General features: G+C 38.7%; 2 protein-coding genes across 12 annotated transcripts in view; both read left to right on the top strand.

Annotated features, from left to right (window-relative positions):
- Positions 1–2,285: 2,285 nt before the first annotated feature.
- On the top strand, positions 2,286–2,861 carry LOC122136045 (glycine-rich protein DOT1-like). Its single transcript, XM_042717576.1, has one exon. The coding sequence runs from the start codon at positions 2,286–2,288 to the stop codon at positions 2,859–2,861; it is 576 nt and encodes a 191-aa protein (XP_042573510.1).
- Positions 2,862–13,490: 10,629 nt separating this feature from the next.
- LOC109096258 (serine/threonine-protein kinase DCLK2-like) overlaps positions 13,491–22,603 on the top strand; it is a 50,376-nt gene continuing 41,263 nt past the window's right edge. For 4 of the 11 annotated variants that reach the window (XR_006153697.1, XM_019109896.2, XM_019109906.2 and 1 more), the window contains exons 1-2: positions 13,492–14,389; positions 19,560–19,900. Coding sequence is in view for 9 of the 11 variants with exons in the window: in XM_019109896.2 (XP_018965441.1) it covers positions 13,993–14,389; positions 19,560–19,900 (738 nt within the window). In the remaining 2 variants the exon portion in view is untranslated. Of the gene's footprint in view, positions 14,390–19,559; positions 19,901–22,603 lie in introns of all 11 variants that reach the window. The other 7 variants (XR_002018922.2, XM_019109936.2, XM_019109902.2 and 4 more) reach the window with 4 other exon arrangements.

Genomic DNA, 22,603 nt, shown 5'->3' on the forward strand with positions numbered 1-22,603 from the left:
ATTGCTGCGAGCTTTGTTTTCAGCCTCAAAAGCAATCCCTGGAGTTCAAGTGTTTCATCAATTAAACACAACATCATTGAACCAATAACAAAAGATTTATGACAAAATAGTGCAATGAAAACTTCATGTCAGAGTATCATTGCTCACACTTCCAATTTTGTTTTATCGATTGATACAAAGTGAGTTGTTTCTATTTTCTTAGTCTTTCTTGACAACCTGCAGTGGAATAAACACTCATGATTGCAATTTGTAAAACGGGTATGATATTTTCTAGGCACTCGATAATAAATGCAAACTCTCACAGAAAACTTTTACATTTGTTATATTGCTGGCCTTATGGCGGAATGTGATTTATTGCATTTTATAAAGATAGCTCTGATTGTTGCCTAAGAACACTTTTTATGTTATTATACAATAATATATATATATAATATATATATAGAAACTCTTAATGTGGAAACAAAACTTTCACAACTATGAACAAGACTCCAGGTCATTCTTTTTAAATAAAATCAGTTATAGTTATGAAACTGTGACCTCAATTACTGCCACCTCTGTTGGAAATCCATAACGAGAAGGATTACTTTAATGTTATATTATCTCCCAGTAGCACTTATTATTCTCACCCACATGGTCATATTTATAGAATTAGTCTTTAACTCAAAGGTGTAATTCAAAGAATTGGTATATCTTGGTATATAAGCCTTAATTATCATTCTGAATCAAGTATTCAGCTAAATATTATGAAATTTCAGATATTTCGCACATATATTGGAAATTTGTTTTTTGGAATCAGTAATAGTATATTTTAACTGTAACTAATGACTATTTCATTATGCACACATGTGTATATATATATTTAACACACACACACACATAAGCACTGACGGACACAGAATAATGAAACCAAAGGTGATTAAACGAGAACTTTAGCAACCAGGTGTTCATGCAGCAAAGAAATGAGATAAAGACTAGGTAAAAGCATGTGCACCTGACAGATTTCAGTCAGGTGTGATTAAAGTAGCGTGTCTGGGAGAGAGTGAGGGATGGATAAAGAAAAAGAGACAAATATTAAGGTGTAGCGGTGCCGTGGAGCCGGTAGTGTTTGGAAGGCCTCTCCTCAATTACCCATGACATGGACGACAGATGCCAGCTCGCCTGCCAAAGGCCTCATCACTCTTTGCACCCACCGACAGGCCATCATGGCAGCGGGAAACTCGTAAACATGAATCAGCCTGCAGCTGTCACATCTCATCCGCCCCAACCTAATTAAACAATTAGGGCAGTTCAGTAACGATCACTCACTATGACAGTCAGAGCCGCGGATACACACAGGCCACTCAAAGGAGTCCAGTCAACAGCTACAGAGCTGATATTTGTCCAGTCACCATAAAAGGAGACAGAAGGAGTTTGTTCAGAATTATCACAGTCCCTCACATGTGTTCAAAAACAAGTTTATTGATGAAGTTGCAATTACAGGGAATTTAGCTTGGTCAGATTAACAAATATCTATCTATCTATCTATTTATCTATCTATCTATCTATCTATCTATCTATCTATCTGTCTGTCTGTCTGTCTGTCTGTCTGTCTGTCAATCAATCATTTATTCATTATTTATTACATTCAGCAACAAAACAGTAGTAGTAGTAATAGTAGTAATGTAATAATAATAATGCAATAAAGTGGTAAGTTGTAATTACAAATAAAAGATACTGTTACTGAATTATTATAGCTGTTTTTGTAAGGAATGTAGCAATGTAAAAAAATGTTTAACAGACTTTGTGACAAAGAAATTAATGAATGAACAAATTAATTAATTTATGATTTTAACAAAAATCATTTACTGCATTAGTATTCATTTCTTACAGTGTGAAGAAAATTGTCATGATGCTATTATGTGGGAGCGAAGGAGAACGAAGACGAAGGAGTTTCACAAATAACAGTCATTAATAATCCACAACCAGGGTAACACAGGGCAGGCAGGAACACACACGTAGCACTTGTATAGAGGATACCTGACAAAGGAACCAAGGTACAGACAACACTTTAAATACAGAACCAAACGAGGGTAATTTACGGGACACACCTGAATCAAATGACATAATGAAACATGAGGGAAAACTAGGTCACTGAGCACATGGGGAAGGAAAACACCAAAAAAGGTCCATCATCCTGACATATCGCCCCCTCCCGGAAGACGCATCCTTGTGCCGTAGATACAACAGAGGAAGGGACGGGTGGGAACTTAGGAGGGGGCTGGCAGACAGAGTTCTATGGAGAGACGATGGAGGGAGGAGACAGGAGGGGCTTGGAGCAGGAGGAGTCAAGCAGAACCCAGGCCGCAGCCATAATAGCGACCCACGGTGGAGCCAACGTAGGGAGGATCAATGGTGGAGAAAGAGATTACGACTCCAGGGGGCCGACCGACACCGGTGGAGCAGGTGATGGAGGAGACCAAGGCAGAGACGGAGAGCTGATGAGCCAGGGTGAAGGGGAGGATCCGGAGGGCCAAGGCAGAGTAGATTGCTCAGGCGACCGAGGTGGAGGCGGGGATCTGGAAGGCCCCGGTGAAGCTGGAGCAACTGAAGAACGAGGAGGAGCTGAAGGGAAGGAGGAGTCTGACAGAGCCAGAGTGACTGAGGGACGAGGCACAGCTGGAGGATGGTCGACGACAGACAAAGGCGGAGCCAGAGGGATGAGGGAGCTCGGCAGAGCCAGTGGACTGCTGGGCCACAGCAGAGAGGAGGGAGCTAGGAGCCATGGTGGAGCCACTGAGTTGATGGGCCGAGGCAGAGTCTGGAACTCTGAGGCTGGAGGCAGAGGCAAGGGACTCTCCAGCCACACCAAGGATGGAGACTGACAGACCCGCGGTGCTAGCACTGAACAGATGGTGGGCTGAGGGTGAGCAGAGGGGCTGCCAGACGACAGAGGTGGAGGAGGCAGAAGCGGAAGGGTGGGTGTGCATTTCTGAGCCTCCAGGCTCTCAGGGCTGTAAACAGGAGCAGAAGCCCTCACTGGGCAGAACTTGGGAATGGAAGCACTCTCTGTGTTGGACTCGGGGAAACAAGCCCTCTCAGGGATGGACTCAGGAACAGGAACCCTCACTGGGACAGACGTGGAAACAGGAGCCCTCCTTGGGATAGACTAGGGATCTGTGGCCCACCCTGGGCCATACATGGGAACCACAGCCCTCTCTGGGCTGGAGATGGAAACAGGAGCCCTCTCTGGGCCATACGTGGGAACAACTGCCTCTCTGGGCTGGACATGGAAACAGGAGCCCTCCCTGGGCCAGACGTGGGAACAACAGCCCTCTCTGGGCTGGACGTGGGAACAGGAGCCCTCTCTGGGCTAGACTCGGGATCTGAGGCCCTCCCTGGGCTAGACGCGGGAACTGCTGCCCTCTCTGGGCTGGACGTGGGAACAGGAGCCCACTCTGGGCTGGACTCTGGAACAGAAGCCCTCTCTCAACTCTGGTCAGGGGCTGGAACCATCATTCAACTCTGGTCAGGGGCTAGAGCCATCTCTCAACTTGGGTCAGGGGCTAGAGCCAACAGTCCTTTCCTCCTCATTCTCCTCTTTTGGGCAGAGGTGAAGGAGATAGCTTCTGTCATCATAGGGCTTGGGAGTGATTCGACCAGCGGGCCAGACATGGGAATAACAGCCCTCTCTGGGCTAGACCTGGGGGCAGGACTGACAGAGGGCTCCGACGAAGGAGGGAGGAGGTCAAAGGAGGCAGGTCAGCAAATACTTCCAAAACCTCTCCTTCTGAGTCCAGCAGTCCCAGATCCACATTAAGCTAACCCTCAGCCATGGTGCAGGGGGCGGAGCTCCTCTCCATGCTCTAGCTATCCACGGCATTCTTCCTCGTCGCAGACGTTGTAGACGGCTCTTGCAACTGGACTGACATCATCAGCAGCTCCGGCTCCGCAGTGATCCTCAGCTCTGTTGCTCCTTGTGGTGATGGCTTGTCAGTTGCGACAGGCCTGGGCTGTCTGTCCTTAGTGGGCTCGGGCTTAAGCTCCGCGCAGTGGGGTGATGGTGGGCTGGGCTCTGGGTCAGGAGTGGAACTGGCGACATCATCCTTGGGACAGAGAGCAAATGTCGATCCATTTCTCGCCAGTATCCACTCCACAAAGGCGATGGCGCTCTGTACGCAGGGTTCAGGCTGGCATCATAGAAGCACGTCATCCAGGTAGCTGGCAAGATGGGCGATTTTCAGAAACAGTCTAGTATGGCTCTTGAGCGATCTCTCCCCCTGTTCCAGTAGGAGGAGGAGATATCCTGGATGGGAGAAAGGGCCGGAGGTAGGGGTGGAACAGTTCAACTTTTTCACGGTTTGTATGACAGTTTTAGAATCACGTTTCAGTACGGTTCAGTATGTGCTATATGTTTATGGAAAAACTATACTTTCAAATAAAAATAAAGAAAATAAGAATATTCTATCTAACTAAAAGCAACAGCACAAATAAATACAACAGAGTAAAGATACAAATAAAATAAACAGTGATTTGCAGTTTTTTTTAGGTAGGTCTAGCATTAGATTTTAGGTACAGAAATTGAATAAAGTATAATCAAATGTCTGCTATAGGATACTTACCAAGACGGGCATTTTGACAGAATTTTTGCGTGAATTTGTCCATTCAAACATAATACTTCAGAGAGAGCTTAATATTTGCGTGTGTTCTGAGATGCAAGTTTGCGCGCTTCGGATGAGTGCACGCACAAATCTTCTCCCTGCTCATGCAAGCTTGCATCCTCTGGCTCTTAAATGTTTAAACTGGCAAAGCTTAAATGAGTTTAGTTTAAACACAGATATCAATGTGTGCTGTTCAGGTCTCACCTGTGCGCGAGCTATCAGCACTCGGGTGATGACAGCGCATCCATCAACAGAAACATACATTAGCCGAACCCTGTTTTTTTTACGTGTTATTTATAAGAAACCATATTACAGATCCGTTGTCAGATTTAAGTTGAACTGCGGTCCCAGCGTGTGTTGAACCGAGTGTGGAGAACTGTACAGTTCGATTTTTTTCCTTGAACCGCCCCACCCCTTGTCGGAGGGATCCATAGGGAAAAAACACTGAATGAACAACAGAAACAAAACAGAAAGGGAAACACGCAGTTTAACTGCTTGTAGGTCCAGTGTTCTGTCACGACGCTACTGTGCGGGACCGAAGGAGAACAAAGATGGACTTTCACAAATAACAATCTTTAATAATCCACAACCAGGGTAACACAGGGCAGGAAGGAACACACAAGTAGCACTTGTATAGACGACACTGGACAAAGGAACCAAGGAACAGACAACAGTTTAATTACAGAACTAAATGAAGGTAATTAACAGGACACACCTGAATTAAATGGCATAATGAAACATGAGGGAAAACTAGGTCACAGAGCACCTTGGGAAGGAAAACACACCAAAACAGGTCCATAATCCTATATATATATATATTAGGGCTGTCAAATGATTAATCACGATTAATCACATCCAAAATAAAAGTTTTGTTTACATAATATATATAAAACTTCTGTCATTCCATCATGTCATTCTTTTTAGAAGACAATTACATTTTATATTACAATTATAATTACAATTACTAGAAATGTAATTTATACATGGATTTATATAAGTACCAAATTTGTTACCAAATCTGAGAGCTGACTGCTAGTAATATTTTAATATAATATAAGTTAAAGGCCTATACAATTTTTATATATGTCAGTACATCAGATCTACATTTCATATATAATAATAAAAAAATGATCCTCTGACTGAAGAATGACCCTTATGTACAGTGTCAGTGTGACAGTTGTTATTGAAAACAGGGGTTGTGGTAAAGTCAGAAGATACCATTTACAGCATGTGGACTGATTGGATTTAATCATGGTAAAATGCAGCACATAGTGCCGCCCGCTTATTAAGGCTATCAAAACATTTTATGAGAGCAGCTGTGCCGCCATGGACAGGCTCTGGCATGGCCATCATGTTCTCATCAAAGACAAACCTTCTGCTGACCACCAAGTGCTGACTCACCTTAAGTCTGGAAATACTGCGGTAAAAGAGAGCACAACTGTCTTGCATTCTGGACCAGCTTTTTTTTGACTTAATGCATATGTATGGTCATTTTGGCAACAATTCCAAGTTGCGATAACTTTGCCATGCTAAGTTGTCACTACCAATTTTATATCAACGACTAACATACCAAAGTTTATTTGGCTAAGTGAGCTTTTTTTTCAGTTAAAATTCAGTAGCATTTTAATAAGATTCAAATTTTTGCACCACACATACTGTAGCACTTAAATTTTGGATAGAAAGATCTATCCTGGCCTCATCCAAAAAAAAAAAAAAAAAACCTTCATAAACAAATCACTTATTTAAACATAACCTCAAAAAACACCATAAAGGTTTTTACACATGCTGTTTCTATCTTTTGTATCTTATTAATTTGTTATACAGAACTTTATACTGCATTTTTTAAGATTAATTTTTGCTTTTAATTTGATAGTACAGTTGATTGACAGGAAGTGAGGTGGGAGAGAGCGAGGGGATGGAATCGGGAAAGAACCGCAAGCCAGGATTCGAACTTGGGATGCCCAAAGCGCAACAATGCTATCGGCACCGAGCTTTATATGGCATTTATTCAAAACAACTTACCATGCCACTGAGGTATTAATTTCATCAATAGGCTATGCATATTGATAATATGTGACCCTGGACCACAAAGGGTCGTAAGAGTAATTTTTCTGAAATTGAGATTTATACAACGCTGGAAAGCTGTATAAATAAGCTTTTCATTGATGTATTGTTAGGAGTTTGTTAGGATAGGACAATATTTGGCTGAGATGCAACTATTTAAAAATCTGGAATCTGAGGATACAAAAAATCTAAATATTGAGAAAATCACCTTTAAATTTTATTCAAATTAAGTTCTTAGCAATGCATGTTACTAATCAAAAATTAAGTTTTGATATATTTACGGCAGGGAAATTTACAAAGTATCTTCATGGAACATGATCTTTACTTAATTTCCTAATTACTTTTGGCATAAAAAAAAAAATCGATAATTTTGATCCATACAATGTATTGTTGGCTATCACTACAAATATAACACAAACCACATCAGTTTATGAATAAATAACAAAAATAAATTATGGTGCATGCAGCACAGAAGAGGGCTTGTTTCTGTCCCAAACTGAACCAGAAGAAATGGAAATGAGCAACAGATGGATGGCAGGAAAGAGAAGACGAAAGGAAATGAGTGAAAGAAACAACCAGAGATTTGAGAAGCATTAATTAATGCTTCGCCAGAAGCATATTCTAATATCAGACACATGAAGTGGTTTTGGACATTTCACACTCTGTCTGCAGAATAACATTATGCTTGAAGTGATTAAGTGGCCGTACATATTTCTCCCTAATTTGAAGCCCGTTTTCGTGCAGCGAGGTGATTGATCGTTAGAGGCACCTCAAGGAAGGTTGGAGACCAGCTAAGGAGATTGAGGTGCAGGTTTCCTAGCAACCAGAGGAACCATTGTCTCTGTGAGACGGAGGAACATCTGAGCGATTCTGTTCAGCTCCAGCCCGTTTGAAATGCTTCTATCACACTGAATCAGCTAAAATCTGGTCATGAATATGGGCACACTATATGATACAGTTTTTAGCCGGTGACATTGAAGTTGTTTATATCTCTCAAGTCAAGGTCACTTTTCAAAATGTAGCCTGTATGAGTGTTCTTTGTGGCGTGTAGGCTATTTAAAAATCTGGCATTCTGTATAGTTGTACATTCAAATACACTGGTATGACCGGGAGAGCAGTGAAGTTTTAATTAATGTAAGGGTTTGCCTAAAATACTCTGAGAGAGCAACAGTCCTGTTTAAGTTTCATCGATGCAGTGTCAGGGGTGTCTAGCACAGACAGTTTTGATAAATTGAGAATTCTTATAATTTTAACCAGGCCAAGAGTTGGAAGGATCCCTGAAGACTAAAAACAAAAGCCTGAGCAACAGTTCCATCTATTGACCGGTCACATAGAAGATTTCCTGGACAAACTTTAAACTACTAAAATGTTTGCTGTTTCAACTTAGACTGCATATATATGAAATTTTATAACATTTTAAAGGGAAAACGGATTGAATCTGCTATTCTAAATGCTATGACACAATAGATATGTTAATGGCCATTTGTCAGTCATCATGGTCTTTGCACCTCAAGTGTGATGTGACATGAATCATGTAAACTTTCCGCGCTAAAAGTTATGTTGCAACACTAGCAACAAAGTCATTGCTATTTGGTCAAGCAGTGGCCGACACATGGACCGTGACGCTTTCAAAACGTTAGACAGCAGCGAACTGACCAGATAGTGCTATCCCACAAAGAGCGCTTGATATTCACTGTGAAACTAGCCGTCAATGAACTTGACTCACGCTGAAGCAATGCAAATATGCCCATGCTTTTTGTGCATATGAAAGCCAGTGGAGTGGAATCTAATATAATTTTTTACCCTATTTGACTTTCATTGTATAAACAAAAAAACTGAAACAAATCTTATTTTATGTTCCACAGAAAATAAAATCTCATTCAAATACAGTTGAGTAAATGATGATAAAACTTCTTGGTTAGGCTACACTTTATTTTGATAGTCAGCTTTAGACATTCTCCTATCTATGTATCGCTGCAAGTACATGTCAACTAAATCAGTAATTTGCAATACATTTGTTACAGTATTTATTATTCTTTGTTATTAATCTTTGATAGTTAATATAATACATCTGTTTAGTGTTAGTTCATGTTAGCTCAGTTCTGTTAAATACTATTTAACAGATAGGCCTACAACTTTTGATTTTGATAATGCATTAGTAGCCTAAATGTTGAAATTAACCCTAAGATAATAATAAATGCTTTAAATGTATTATTTTTATTGTTAGTTCATGTAATGTACAGTATACTTACTGTAAACCAACTGTCTTTTTTTCTTTTTTTTTTTTACATGTTTACTTCCTGTGAGACTCATATACTAATTAATATGATGAAAACTTATGCATGGATCTTTAAAATGTCAATAAACCTTCTATACATAACTCCCATATTAATAACCATGCATGGATGACTTGATGGTCTCACATAGGCTGCCCTTCCTTTTCATGTCTAGTAAACATATTATTAATGCAAACATGTTCTCATCTGCTTGAACAACTACCATATGTGTCCCAGCCTCATGGCCACAGCAGACATGATGTTATTTCTCAAGGGAGAGTTTTTGGTGTGAGTTATATGATCAGATGGGCTGCCCAGTGAGCTCGTCCTGATGTGTGTAACCTTGGCTCACTTTTGGCCACAGATGAGACAGACGCTGCTTGCTAACAAATACGCTGGCTGACAGATTTATGGCATATTTAACAGGCAGATATTTTACCCGCTTGCTGCTAAAGTATGCCATCAGCCAAGATGTTCATTTGTAATAAAGAGCACTCTGCTGTCCTGGTGCATCATTTACACAACTCCAAGGCCACTTCAGTCTAATGAATCGCCCAATAATAAGTGTGTGTGTTTATATATATACATTGTGTATGTTTGTGTGTGTGTGTGTGTGTGTGTGTGTACCGGTATATATGGTTTATGAGGACACTTCCTTTGTCCTTGTAAAACAAAAGGCTTAAAAACATACAAAATTATGTTTTATGAAGTTCAAAAATTGCCACAACAATGAGCCTCAGGGTCTTGTCACCGTATCTCTGTGCATTCAAAATGCCATCAATAATATGCACCTGTGTTCATTGTCCATAACATACGCCTGCCCATACTATAACCCCACCACCACCATGGGCCACTCGATCCACAACGTTGACATCAGCAAACCGCTCACCCACACGACGGCATACACGCTGTCTGCCATCTGCCCTGTACAATGAAAACCGGGATTCATCCGTCAAGAGAACACCTCTCCAAGGTGCCAGACGCCATCGAATGTGAACATTTGCCAACTCAAGTGGGTTACGATGATGAACTGCAGTCAGGTCGAGACCCCAATGAGGACGACGAGCATGCAGATGAGTTTCCCTGAGATGGTTTCTGACAGTTTGTGCAGAAATTCTTTGGTTATGCAAACCGATTATTGCAGCAGCTGCCAGTTGGATGTACTGCCAAATTCTCTGAAACACCTTTGGAGACAGCTTATGGTAGAGAAATGAACATTCAATTCATGGGCAACAGCTCTGGTGAACATTCCTGCAGTCAGCATGCCAACTGCACACTCCCTCAAAACTTGCGACACCTGTGACATTGTGCTGTGTGATAAAACTGCACATTTTAGACTGGCCTTTTTTGTGGCCAGCCTAAGGCACACCTGTGCAATAATCATGCTAATCAGCATCTTGATATGCCACACCTGTTAGGTGGATGGATTATCTCGGCAAAGGATAGGTGCTCACTAACACAGATTTAGACAGATTTGTGAACAATATTTGAGAGAAAAATGCCTTTTGTGTACATAGAAAAAGTCTTAGATCTTTGAGTTCAGCTCATGGAAAATGGGGCAAAAAAAAAAAATGAAGCCAGTGTGCGTGTGTCTGAGTGTGTGTGTGTGTGTGTGTGTGTGTGTGTGTGTGTGTGTGTGTGTGTGTGTGTGTGTGTGTGTGTGTGTGTGTGTGTGTGTGTGTGTGTGTGTGTGTGTGTGTGTGTGCGTCTACCTACAAATGCAAAAAAAAAAAAAAAAACTGTAAGGGGTAGGGTTAGGTTTAGGGGTGGTTAGGGGTAGGATTTGTTTATAAAATCTATAACTGTCTGTATATAAAAACTATACAAGTCTATAATGTAATGTAATGACCCCATTTAGATAGCAAAAGAGTAAACAATAAAAAAAAGTGTGTGTGTGTGTGTGTGTGTACTTGTTTATGCTACATTGTTGGGACCAAATGAATGATAAAACCTGAAATTTTTGATATTGTGGGAACCGGCCTGGGGTCCCCAAAAGGGGAAAAAATTATTAAAAATAGTAAATGTTGTTTATCTGAAAGTCTAACAATGCAAACAGGTTTTCTGTGTGTGGTAGGTTTAGAGTTATGGTTGGGTTAGGGGATAGAAAATATTGTTTGGTCAGTATAAAACTAATAGAAGTCTATGGAAATCCCCACAATTCACAGAAACACACATACAAACGTGTGTGTGAGTGTGTGTGTGTGTGTATGTGTGTGTGTGTGTGTGTGTGTTCATGGCTTGGATCATCTCAACAGGAAGCAAGACTCATTCGGAAGATTTGCTACTCACAGACTGACGTTTTTATTAACCAGTGACGAATACTTCTATTAAAAATGCATTTATGTCAAATAAATGTAGTTACCCAGAAACCATAGTTAAACACTTTATGTCAAGTTGTGTATTAGGGCATCACAATGTGGCAAAAAGTGGAATTGCAGGTGTGAATATAGGCCTACTGCATCTATGAGAGTAGTCTTTTACCTTTTTCATGCCATCTATGAACATCCATCATCAAAAATGAATAAATAAAGAGCGAGGGAAAATATAAGTTCACATGCACAGCCAAAAGTGATCTTAAAGAAATAGGCCTACCCACCTACAAAGCAATGTTATATCGGCTACTTTAATAAAACATCAGATTGCTCTGTGCATCACATCACACTCAACACACAACATCCCACTCCTAATGGAATGTGAGCGATCTGGGTCATGGGAAATGCTTTTGCACCCCATACGCCCACCCACTTGACTGCACAGCTGCTGGTGATTGAAGCTTGTCCTGTTTGGTGGTCTACTACGATCAGTAGTTTTGGAATGGTTCATACCTGGATTAAGGGTGAGGAAATTAATTATTCCTTAACCTATTAGACTGTAATTTTCCTCATAATTTAAGTTTATGTATAGGTGGAATGGATTGAAAATTAATTTCTGAATTTGGTACAGTACATAAAATGTTTTATGTATGCATTTGTGACAGACCGGATTCTCGATTTCAGAACCACCGTCCTCCTGCGCATACATGGTTCATGCACTAGATGGCAGGTTCTGATGACAGATATTTAATGCAGAGCTACAGCTATGCAGTCTTCACCTCTCTAAGATCAGATGTTTAGGGGCAGGTTTATTTGGAATAGTATTACCACACTAGTGTTCATAGAAAAACTGTGTAAAAAAATCTTTATTTTACCATCCTTGCAAACTTTGACAAATCCAATTACTCCAACCTTAAAATAGCTCCCAATAAATCAGCCTTGTACTGTTTTTTTTTTTCATAGGAACACATAAAGCACCTGCGTGTCCATACAAAAGTTGTGTAAAAGTATTCAGTTATAATCTTTCATTTTTATGTAGAATTTTATGTTTTGGATTTATGAGAAAGGGAAACCAGCTTTCTAGGATGAGTGGTGAGTTGCTGTTTATTCTTAAAATGATTTAAATAAATTAGACACTGTTTTTACCTTGAGTATTGTCAAAAGGAATATTAGATATTATCTGTAGGTGTAAGGATGAACTAATAACTTCAAATGTTCATTTTACTCTTTTATAAATTAATATTAGTAAAATTAAACAGCATTAATTGATATTTAAGATCATTATTTTTAAGTTGATCCACTCTTATAATGTTTCCAGTGATTATGTAAGACCAGGCCTAAGGCAGGAGTTTCTCTGCAGAGAGAGGAATCTCCTCTCTCCTTCCCTCTCTTTCATTTTTGAGAAAGGGATTCTTTCTCAGCTGTAACAGTTATTGTCTTCAGGATGTCCTCTCTCCAGGGTTTTCCTTCCCGTTTACTTCCTTTCATGCAGTTACAGCAGTTTTCATTATTCCTTTAATTCATAAAAGAACCGCCATGTCAGTGTTTGCCCCTCGCAGTGTCTCAGGAGGCAGAAAGGCCTGCACACCACTGAAATATTACATATTTTGCTTAATCTGTGTCTTGATATTACAGTCAGCAGTTTCAGTGTTGTGACTGCAAGAATGCTAAAGAGCAAGAGAAACTGCTGTTCTGGTGAAACTGCTTGATTTTTAGAACAAAGACAAACTGCCCTAGAGATTCGTCCATGTGTATTAACAAAGTGTCGTAGTCTACTGTAATCTTGTGAGTATTTGTGCAAACTCTAAAATATGAATATTTAATATCTACTTGATGAATGAAAGAGCAAAATTAAAGTTTTTATGGTTTATTGTGATATATGTAAAAACTAGTTGATTAAGACAAGTTTATTCACTTTATATGCTTTAGACGTAAAACATCCACATATCACATCATTATTGGGTGCTTTGGGTGATGCTGATTTCAGGTAATAATGTTAATGTCGCTTCACTTCATTATAAGACCTCAATATATCATCACGAGCGGGAGGTATTCATTTAATCAAAATGACCACAACAACATGGGGAACAAGATCTGTCCGCTGGTAAGTCAGGTTTTGCCGTCCCATAATTTTTGTCGTGAACTATCCCTTTAAGTTATTTTGACCCCTTTGAAGGTTGGGGCCCCCTAGTGGGCCACGCAGAACCACTGCGTTTGGAGAGAAATTGGCGTTTTAGGACCCTGAGCAGGAGTCCTCTCCTCCGTGGCTTTTATGTAGGTGTGTGGTGAGTGTTGGCCTGATTGAGTGCCAGTGGAGGGATGAAGAAAACCGCGGATGGTCACGCGTGTCCAGCATGCGCACATACAGCTCTGAGCGTCTCATCTCATCATGACCGGGGCTCACCTCAACTCTAGCGTCTGTCCTTGAATTGTGTTGTTCTTGGATTTGTGGACTACTGGGACTTTCACAACCTTTCATTTCTCGTAAATATATATTTGAACAACTTCTTTATTTAGCTGTATAAAAAGTTGAAGAGAACGGTTTTTGGTCTTTTGTTCGACTGATTCCCTACAGAAAATGCGTATATCATTGGTTGAAAGTCCTTAGGAGGAAAAATAACACGAATAACAACCGGTAGAAACAACAGCACAAAACAAGCTAATTTATTCAAGGATCCGCGCTTTGACTTCAAGGAAATAAACATGTCCGGCAGAAGCATCGAGTGGGAGCATTTCGAGGAGCGCGAGAAGAGTCACCGGTCCCCGCGGGGCAGTGGCGCATCTAATTCCGGCTCGCGGGGTAACGGTCTCGTGCCTAGCCCCGCTCACAGTGCGCACTGTAGTTTCTACCGCACACGTACACTGCAGTCGCTCACCTCCGAGAGGAAAGCGAAAAAAGTTCGCTTCTATCGGAACGGTGATAAGTATTTCAAGGGCTTGGTGTACGCGGTGTCCGGTGACCGTTTCAGATCCTTCGACGCGCTGCTGATGGAGCTCACCCGCTCCCTCTCAGACAGCGTGAATTTACCGCAAGGAGTCCGGAACATCTATGCCATGGAAGGGGGGAAGAAGATCACCAGCCTGGATGAGTTACTAGAAGGTGAGGTTGAAGATTGTACAGATGCCAAAGTCTAAACAGACACAACAGACACTTGAGATTCTTTCCCCCATGTGACATCCAGTAAAGCACCACTGCTATTATCATACTTTAGTGGTTGTAAGGATGCATTGTTTGCAATGCTGCAACATGGCAAGTCAGTGTAGGTGACTTTTCTTTCACACACTTAAACACTGGATTTTCAATTCACACTGCAATTTCCAGTACTTTATTGGCACAATTGTGCTGTATAGCTAAAGACATTAATTAATTCATTCATTCATTTATTCATAACTCAGTCAATCAATTAATTAATAGTATGTAGGCTACCAGTAAAGGTAATATAATAATAATATGAAGAGTGTCTTCTCACTGTAGCTATTTGTTAACTTTAAACTTTGCAAGCCATAGCAGTAACATAGTTTTTAATCAAAATTACTGTATGTTTATTTAATTCACTATCATCTGATTGAATAGTATATTAAGACATAATCTCAAGTCACTTAAGGCCACAGTCATTAATAAGACCCATTCCTTCCCTTACTGAACTTGAAAATAGACATGAAACGGGATTTTAAAGCGATAGTTCACCCCCAAATAACATTTTTTTCACCATTTGTTTACCCTCTTGTCAATCCATCAACAGAAAGAAAAATAATATTTTTGATTGGATTTTTGGATTTGGATTTTTGAAAAGGTCCTGTTCACACATGATCTATTAATGGTAACTTACCATTAATTTACCAGTAAAGACTGTATGCGTGAAAGGGTCTAAACTCTTCCTCTGTATATGCTGTGAATTTGAATTAACGTTCATCTGGAAAAACAGTGTGCATTGTATTGCAACGTAAATAATTTATAAACCTTTGCCGACACAGGAGAATACATCAACCTATGTCTAAATATGCCATGTATTGTATATCGTGATTTCAATAAAAAAGTTTCTGCATGTGGCCAGATATTAAAATTTAATGGATTTAAACATCGTTGAATCACTCTGTAAAATGAAACGTCACCAAGCCGTTTGCGCCCTCTGCAGGTGTTTGTTTTAATAGCCTACATAATGGACTTAAATTGGTTATGTTTGTATTATGTATAGGCATATTACATTATGTATTTTAACAGTGTTCTTCAGTACAATCATGTAATTTCTTGGCTTTGATATTTTATTTGAACCAGTTATTATTGCCTCATTGTAAGTTTATATATAAATAGTCATACTAAAGCCTGGTTTTCACTTAGGTCTGTTTGTGTTACTAAAAAATATCAGATTACTCAGTTGTCAAAATAATCAGTAGATTACTTGATTACCAAAATAATAATTAGTTACAGCCCTAGATTAGTTAAAATATGTCTAAATACAACTGCATTTTTTTACTTTTTGTAATTAAAAGACAAATATTGTGTCTATGAAAATTTCTTAAAAATAGTAGCCTATTAAAATATTGTCACGTTTTAATGAACCAAGTGTCTGTATTTTGTCTCATCTCTCTGTATTGTCACACCCCTATAAGCGGTGATATAGCTCATAATTTTCCAAGTGTATGATACAGCTTTCATTCTTCAGGTCAACCATATATTTGTGAAAAAGAAAATCGGTTTGAATAAAGAAAGCAATAACTTTGCCACAGTATCCTTTCAAATGTTAAAGTTGCCCGCCACAGTCATTGCATGCTTTGCATGTGCTGCCCCATCCCCGGAAAAGAGTTCAGGGCAGGATTTTTTTTTTTTGCTTTAACCCCTGCAGTACTCAATCACACTAAATGAGTATATGAATACATTACTTTAACAAAATCTTAATAATGTTTTCTTAGGATAGATTTTTTTTGTGTGTATATAGCCATGTTATAGCATTCTGACTTGACTGTCATAAAATCCAACCCAATAATACAGACCTTGTTGTTATTGTGCTGTTCTATTTCAACAATAAACTGAATGCAGAATTCATTGCATAATTAAAGAATTCATGTTATTCTAAACACAAGTACATATTTTACTAAATTAGTGTGCAAGCACAAGTGCAGCTGCTTTGGTCCATGCATGTGAGATTGTGACGCAGAATACGGCTTTGTGTTTGCTCGATGCAATTGTACAAGTGCTTTGCATCTGAAGTGCCGAGCTCAGCATCTCTTCACGCTGACTGAGGGTTGGCTTAGTTCTCTTTTGTGTTACAAATCTGTGTTAAGTCTTACACGCACATGATCAAAGCTATGAATGCTATTTGCTAGAGATCGTTGGAGTGTTTGTAATTACTGATACTGCTTATTGTGCTGGCCCACCACACTTTGTTGAATGATGGGCACATCGGGGTCCCATCTGGACATTAAGGCAGGACTGGTTATGAGAGGGTGATGGAGGGTTCATAACCCCAGTGGTTGTTCCAGTCCACACCTGAGTCCCATGTGAATGACATCCGTATTACTATATTTCTGTTTTCCAACACATGCGTATTATGTCAAATAGCTGCCATCTGATTTTGGGTCAGTTTATCATCAGTAATAGTGACCCCATCTGGAGTCTACTTGATTAATTAGCCTTTTGTTAATTTCTCAGCTTAATAAAGCCCAGTGTCTTGGGAGCCTCTCCCTCCCTCCCTTCCTCCCACCCTCTTATTTCTGAGGCAAACTGAGTGAAATTGACATTTCATGATCCAGTGGCTGGAACAATGATGTTTATGCTGTGGATGAATGGTTGTAGTTCTGGGTCAGTGGTGGAATTAAACACTGACCATAATCTTAATGATTTATGAGTATTAATTGTTAGTTATTTATCTTAACATGTTTTAAAAATAGTTGCATGCATGAAATTTCTGTTGCTTGGTGTTTTGGGTTTTGTTTTCAACGTTTAATATGTCTTAATTTTGGCTCATTGTTTTAATTTGGATTGCACGCAAAACCTGAAATATTATAAATGCATCAAAGCTCACAGGCCATGGTTATATCACACATCTTTTCATACTCTCGTGTGAATAAACAAACATTTAATTCACACTAGGTGAGTCATCTGTTCTCAGTTGCCTGTCTTAGCTACTAAGATGAGAAATATATATAATTTTAGGATGTAGACTTTGCTGTTCAGATTCAGATGATATTCTTGATATACTTGATATATGATTTTTCTTTTCTGAGTAGATAGTGTTTACGTAATGATGCTAAATAGTTTGGCGTGCATAGCATGCATATCTAAGTGTGATATCACCTACTATAATTTCATGGTGATTGTTTGCTCTTTTTTTTCTGTTTGACATTTAAATATATTCTCAAAAATTCATCATATATTTGATCTGGACTCAAACATCTTGTGTTTCTATGTGAGGTTATAAACTTCAAATGTAAGTGGCATTAAGGTATTTATTTCACTGTTTATAACTGAGTTGGATCTGTAAAGATTGACAGATCAGGGGTCGGTACTTGTTCAAAGCGAGGTATTTGAATATCATTTTTTATTTAAATTGCTCTGCAGAAATGCAACTCTGGACTTGAAGAGAAGCATTTCAAACATATTTGTGCATATGTATCCTCAAGACTCAATTTTAACTCTTGATGTCATCTTGACCCCTTGACCTTAACATGAGAATCACTTTATCACCATGAACCTTACACTGCTCAGCAAACATTAAGCAAAATCATGTGAGGACGAGTGATGTTATACTGAATATCTTGGCAATTGAAAGCAGAGGAACAGAACTAACCAAATCCATACAACTTTTAAATGGCATACAAAACATCACACAAATTCATTTTGATTTTGAAATGATTTTAATCTATTGCTGATCATGCCATAACTGTTGTAAATGTGACATTCAGACATGTTTTCTCTGAGGTAGGGAGGGAGCAGGAGGGGATGTTTGGTTTCAAGGGTTGTTTGTCCTCTTTTGATACACTAGCATGTCTTTTGTCCTGACAGCACTGCTCTCCTTAGGATGACAAAGCTCTATTTTTCAGACCAGCTGCCTGTGCTGTAGTGCCAAGATGTGCCATCATCACACATAAACAACAAGCATGGCCTTTATGCTGTCACGCACACTTTAATGGGTTTTAAGTATTTAACACAATGTCTATTAGATAAGTCTATGTTTAGTTATGTTAACATTTCATAATAAACTCCATAATGAAAGTATTTATGCAACGTTTCTTGGGAAATAATATTTCATGTGATATACATTTATATGGCCCTTTGGTTTGTGAAGTATAGCTATGGGAATGGGAGTGCATACTTGCTAACAGTTCGATTGAAATTCCTGCAAAAAGGAAAATACTTTGCCTTGGACTTTGTCCAAAACCACAGCTGAAAAGTGTAGAGAGGCAGAACTGGGGTCACAGACAGGTTACTCGTGTTTTTATTCAACCCAACCCTTTGCAGTCTCTGGTTATCTTAGATGTTTATTTATAATGGCAGTATATTATTGTATTTACTTTTTTTATGAGATGCTGAGGTGCATAGAAGCATGTATCCTCCTTAGTATGAAAAAAATAAAATATGTTAATAAATAAATTATAGCAACTTTATATTTTAAAATTGCAGAATCTCAGAATAGCAAATTTATATCCCAAAAATACTACTGCAAATTGACTTAATATCTCACAATTGTGCCTATACATTATTTTAGAACTGTAACTTTATATTTTTAGAAAATATGGCTCTATATCTCACAATAAGAATTTATTTCTTACAATTTAACTTTATATCTTTATTTCTCACAGCTTTAAGTTCATATCTCCCAGTTGTGACTTTCTCATAATTGCAACATTTTTTTTTTTATTATAATGATGGTTTTATATTCCAAAACTGTATCAAACTGCAATTTTATGTCACTTTTTGACTTTACTTTTTATTTAAAATTTCAGCTCACAATTACCTGTTTTATTCTGTTTTACTGCAAAAAAGGGCTTTCCTATCAGATTCATTAGAATTAATGTTATATTTTTAGAATTTTTAATCAATGTTGAATAAAGTAAAAAATAGGCCGTATTCATCACAGTATTTAAATGTCTACTTCATAAATATCAAAAATCACGTCTAACCTCCAAACATGATGTCAAAAATGCATTTGGAAATAAATTAATTATTTAGGTTTTCAGTAAACTACTTTATTCATAACTGAATACCTATATCTGCATTTTGAAGCGTTTTGAACAAAACAATTTTATTCATCTTATTCTCCTCTTGGCAGGTGAAAGCTATGTGTGTGCTTCCAATGAACCATACCGTAAAGTGGAGTACACTAAGAATGTCAATCCAAACTGGTCAGTCAATGTGAAGACGGGCACATCCCGCTCGCTGCCATCCCTTACCACATCAAAGAACGAGCTGAGAGAACGAGAGAGCAAAGACTTCATCAAACCCAAGCTGGTGACAGTCATCAGGAGTGGTGTCAAACCCCGTAAAGCTGTCCGGGTCCTCTTGAATAAGAAGACGGCTCACTCCTTTGAGCAGGTGCTCACGGACATCACTGACGCCATTAAACTGGATTCTGGCGCTGTGAAAAGACTCTATACTCTGGAGGGCAAACAAGTAAGTGATAGATCTAAAAAAGTCATTTAATAAAATCATTTAAATAAAGATATCAGCTAAAGCCCTAAGGGGATTGAAATAGCCCCTATGGTTCCAAACAAGGTCATTAATCTGAATATTGTGTGAGTGATTTATACTCTGGAATTGTCTGGAAACCATAGAAAACCAGCGTAGGCCTATTATTTTTGCTCTGGCATAATATCATTACTACATCTTTACGCTAAACAGCTATAACTTTTTATTCCTATGCTGAAGACTCTACAAACTCTACACACTGAATTTTTTATATTAGATGCTTGGTTGCATAGACACTAGTCAATAGCAGGATTCAAAATGTCAGTCCGACTAAACCGTTGAAGACTGAATTTCACATGACAGTCCCTTTCCTCATAGGAACAAATTTGCCTCAAGCACACATATGTTTTGCCATGAGTTGTTTTTTGAGTTTTTGACATTTAGGTATTTTTAGTCTAAAATCAATCTTTTCATAACCTGCTCATGTAATAAATCTGGGATTTTTTTTTAAATGTCATCTTTGGAGATGATTTTCATAAGTTTAATAAAGAATAAGAATAAGAAATTTGTAGATATATTGATTATATATCAGCAGATTAGTTGGTTTTTATTCTATTCTAGAAGTCAACATTTATCAGTCCTATTTATCAGTTTAAGCAAGTTAAGTCTATAACTTCCTAAATTGTGTAGGTGAAGAAGAGGTGAAGTTTGTAACTTCCTATTCTCACTGTATTTCTCCCTTTTCTTTGGATGCTCCAACAGAGCATTGTCCTGGAAAAAATGAGGCGACACTTTTAGTGTTTTTTCACCTTTAATAAATGTGAACGCTTCAGTGATGCTACCCTCAAGGGACACTCAAATAAAGATCTGAGCTGCTGTCGTATAGATAGTGCACAATTATACGTCAGGAGCTGGTAATGACCACCTGAACCCTCTTTAATTCTGTACGTGCTCTACCAGCCCAGACGGGAAATCCAGATGGGTTATGTCTTTAGTCAATTCTGTGGTTATTAGGACACTAAAACAAGTCATTCTCATTTCATTTATGTGGTTAAACCAATCTGCATATGTGTGTTGGATTTTGTTGCAGCTTTACATCATTCATTGATATTTTATCTTAGTAAATGAAATACTTAATTAGAAGTAATCAAAATGCTTTGGTTATTTACAGTAATATCTGAAAGAAAATAGACAGGAACAGACATTACTGGCAGAAAGCACAATTGACCTTTGTATTCTGGTAATGGCAGGGACACTGAGCGTTCAGCCATGGTCTTTCCAGCAGAGACAGTATTCATGACTATTCGAGTATCACCTTCTCTTTTCATCTGTACTCGTAGCAATTCATCTATCTTTGTGCTGTGTGTTTGTTTACTCATCTTTTAATCTTTTGAGACAATATATCTTTTGTTTTCTAAAAATCTAAATGTGGATTTTCAGCAATTGAAGAAAACTCATTGTTTCTGTGGAACACAAAGAAATTTTGAAGCATTTCATGCAGAAATCTTATGGGGACAGGGGAATTATCCCCTTCTGTTCTCATTCAAAAAGCACGCCTGGTGGGATGTGGATAGCTGATGTGTCTTGATGATGTTGTCAGGGATTCGGCACATCAGTGGTGAATTGTATATGGAAAGCTCCTGGATGCCTCTCGACCACCGTGAATCTCTTTGGAATTTAGTGAGAGAACTCATTCGCATATTTGCAGTCTGTCCCGGCTTGATCTGCCTTAATTATGCAAAACTCCCTCCATGAATTGCCTGACAAAGGAGAATGTAGAATTATTGTGGTAATGTCTCAGGCTGGATTTATCTGAGAAAGTGTCTGAAATACTCACTCACCTCATCCTCTGTTATTTGGGTGTGTGATATTGGTGAAAGAAATAGACATTTTGAGACCCTGTGAACTAACAAACAAAACCCTCATGGAGGTCCCTCAGGGCTCTGTTTTTGGCCCTTTTTGTTTCAATATTTATATGCTCACTCTTAGTCACATCCGGTCTCAGTTATTATTGCTATGCTAAAGACATTCACATCTATATTTTCAATTGTTCTGAATAAGACCTTCAACTCTTATAATCTTACTTAATACCTGCATTTAAGTCTGGTTACACTCCCACCTCCACAAATATAATAATGCCAAAACTCTGGTTAGCATCACAGCTCTGCAACTAATTCCCATTGAGCCTTTAATGATTATTATTATTATTATTATTATTATTATTGTTGTATCTTAGGTTGGGTTGGGATGTCCAGAGTAGACTTCATTTGTAGAAAACATTTAAATTGAACCAAATGTTAGACAGTCTCAACCTGTCAAATGGACTTTTAGCCCAAAGTGCTCTACATTATTCATTGACTTTATGTAGCTGAGATTGAGCAGCCAATGGCAGTTTACCACTAATATATGTGGGCTTTACTGCTGTCTATGATTGGGAAGAGCATGTCATCTACCCTGCAGCACAGGGAATCCTAATGTCTGTGAGTGGCTCAGTGGGAGTAGCTCCTGGCACACACAAATAGCATGGTTTGTCACTGATAAGCATTAAAAATGTATGATGGAATAGCACTGGAGTGATACCCATGTCTTTAAGACATTTCAGGAATATTCCTTGTATTGAAGAGACATTTTATGAATCTTTACAACAGCAAATGGGATTTTTACTTTTAGATCACAAGATGAAGTCAA

Source organism: Cyprinus carpio, chromosome B1 (genome assembly GCF_018340385.1).
Source record: "Cyprinus carpio isolate SPL01 chromosome B1, ASM1834038v1, whole genome shotgun sequence".
NCBI lineage: Eukaryota > Metazoa > Chordata > Actinopteri > Cypriniformes > Cyprinidae > Cyprinus > Cyprinus carpio.

Bases quoted from the DNA above. Each gene is read 5' to 3' on its own strand.
- LOC122136045 (XM_042717576.1), top strand. From the start codon at position 2,286: ATGGAGGGAGGAGACAGGAGGGGCTTGGAGCAGGAGGAGTCAAGCAGA.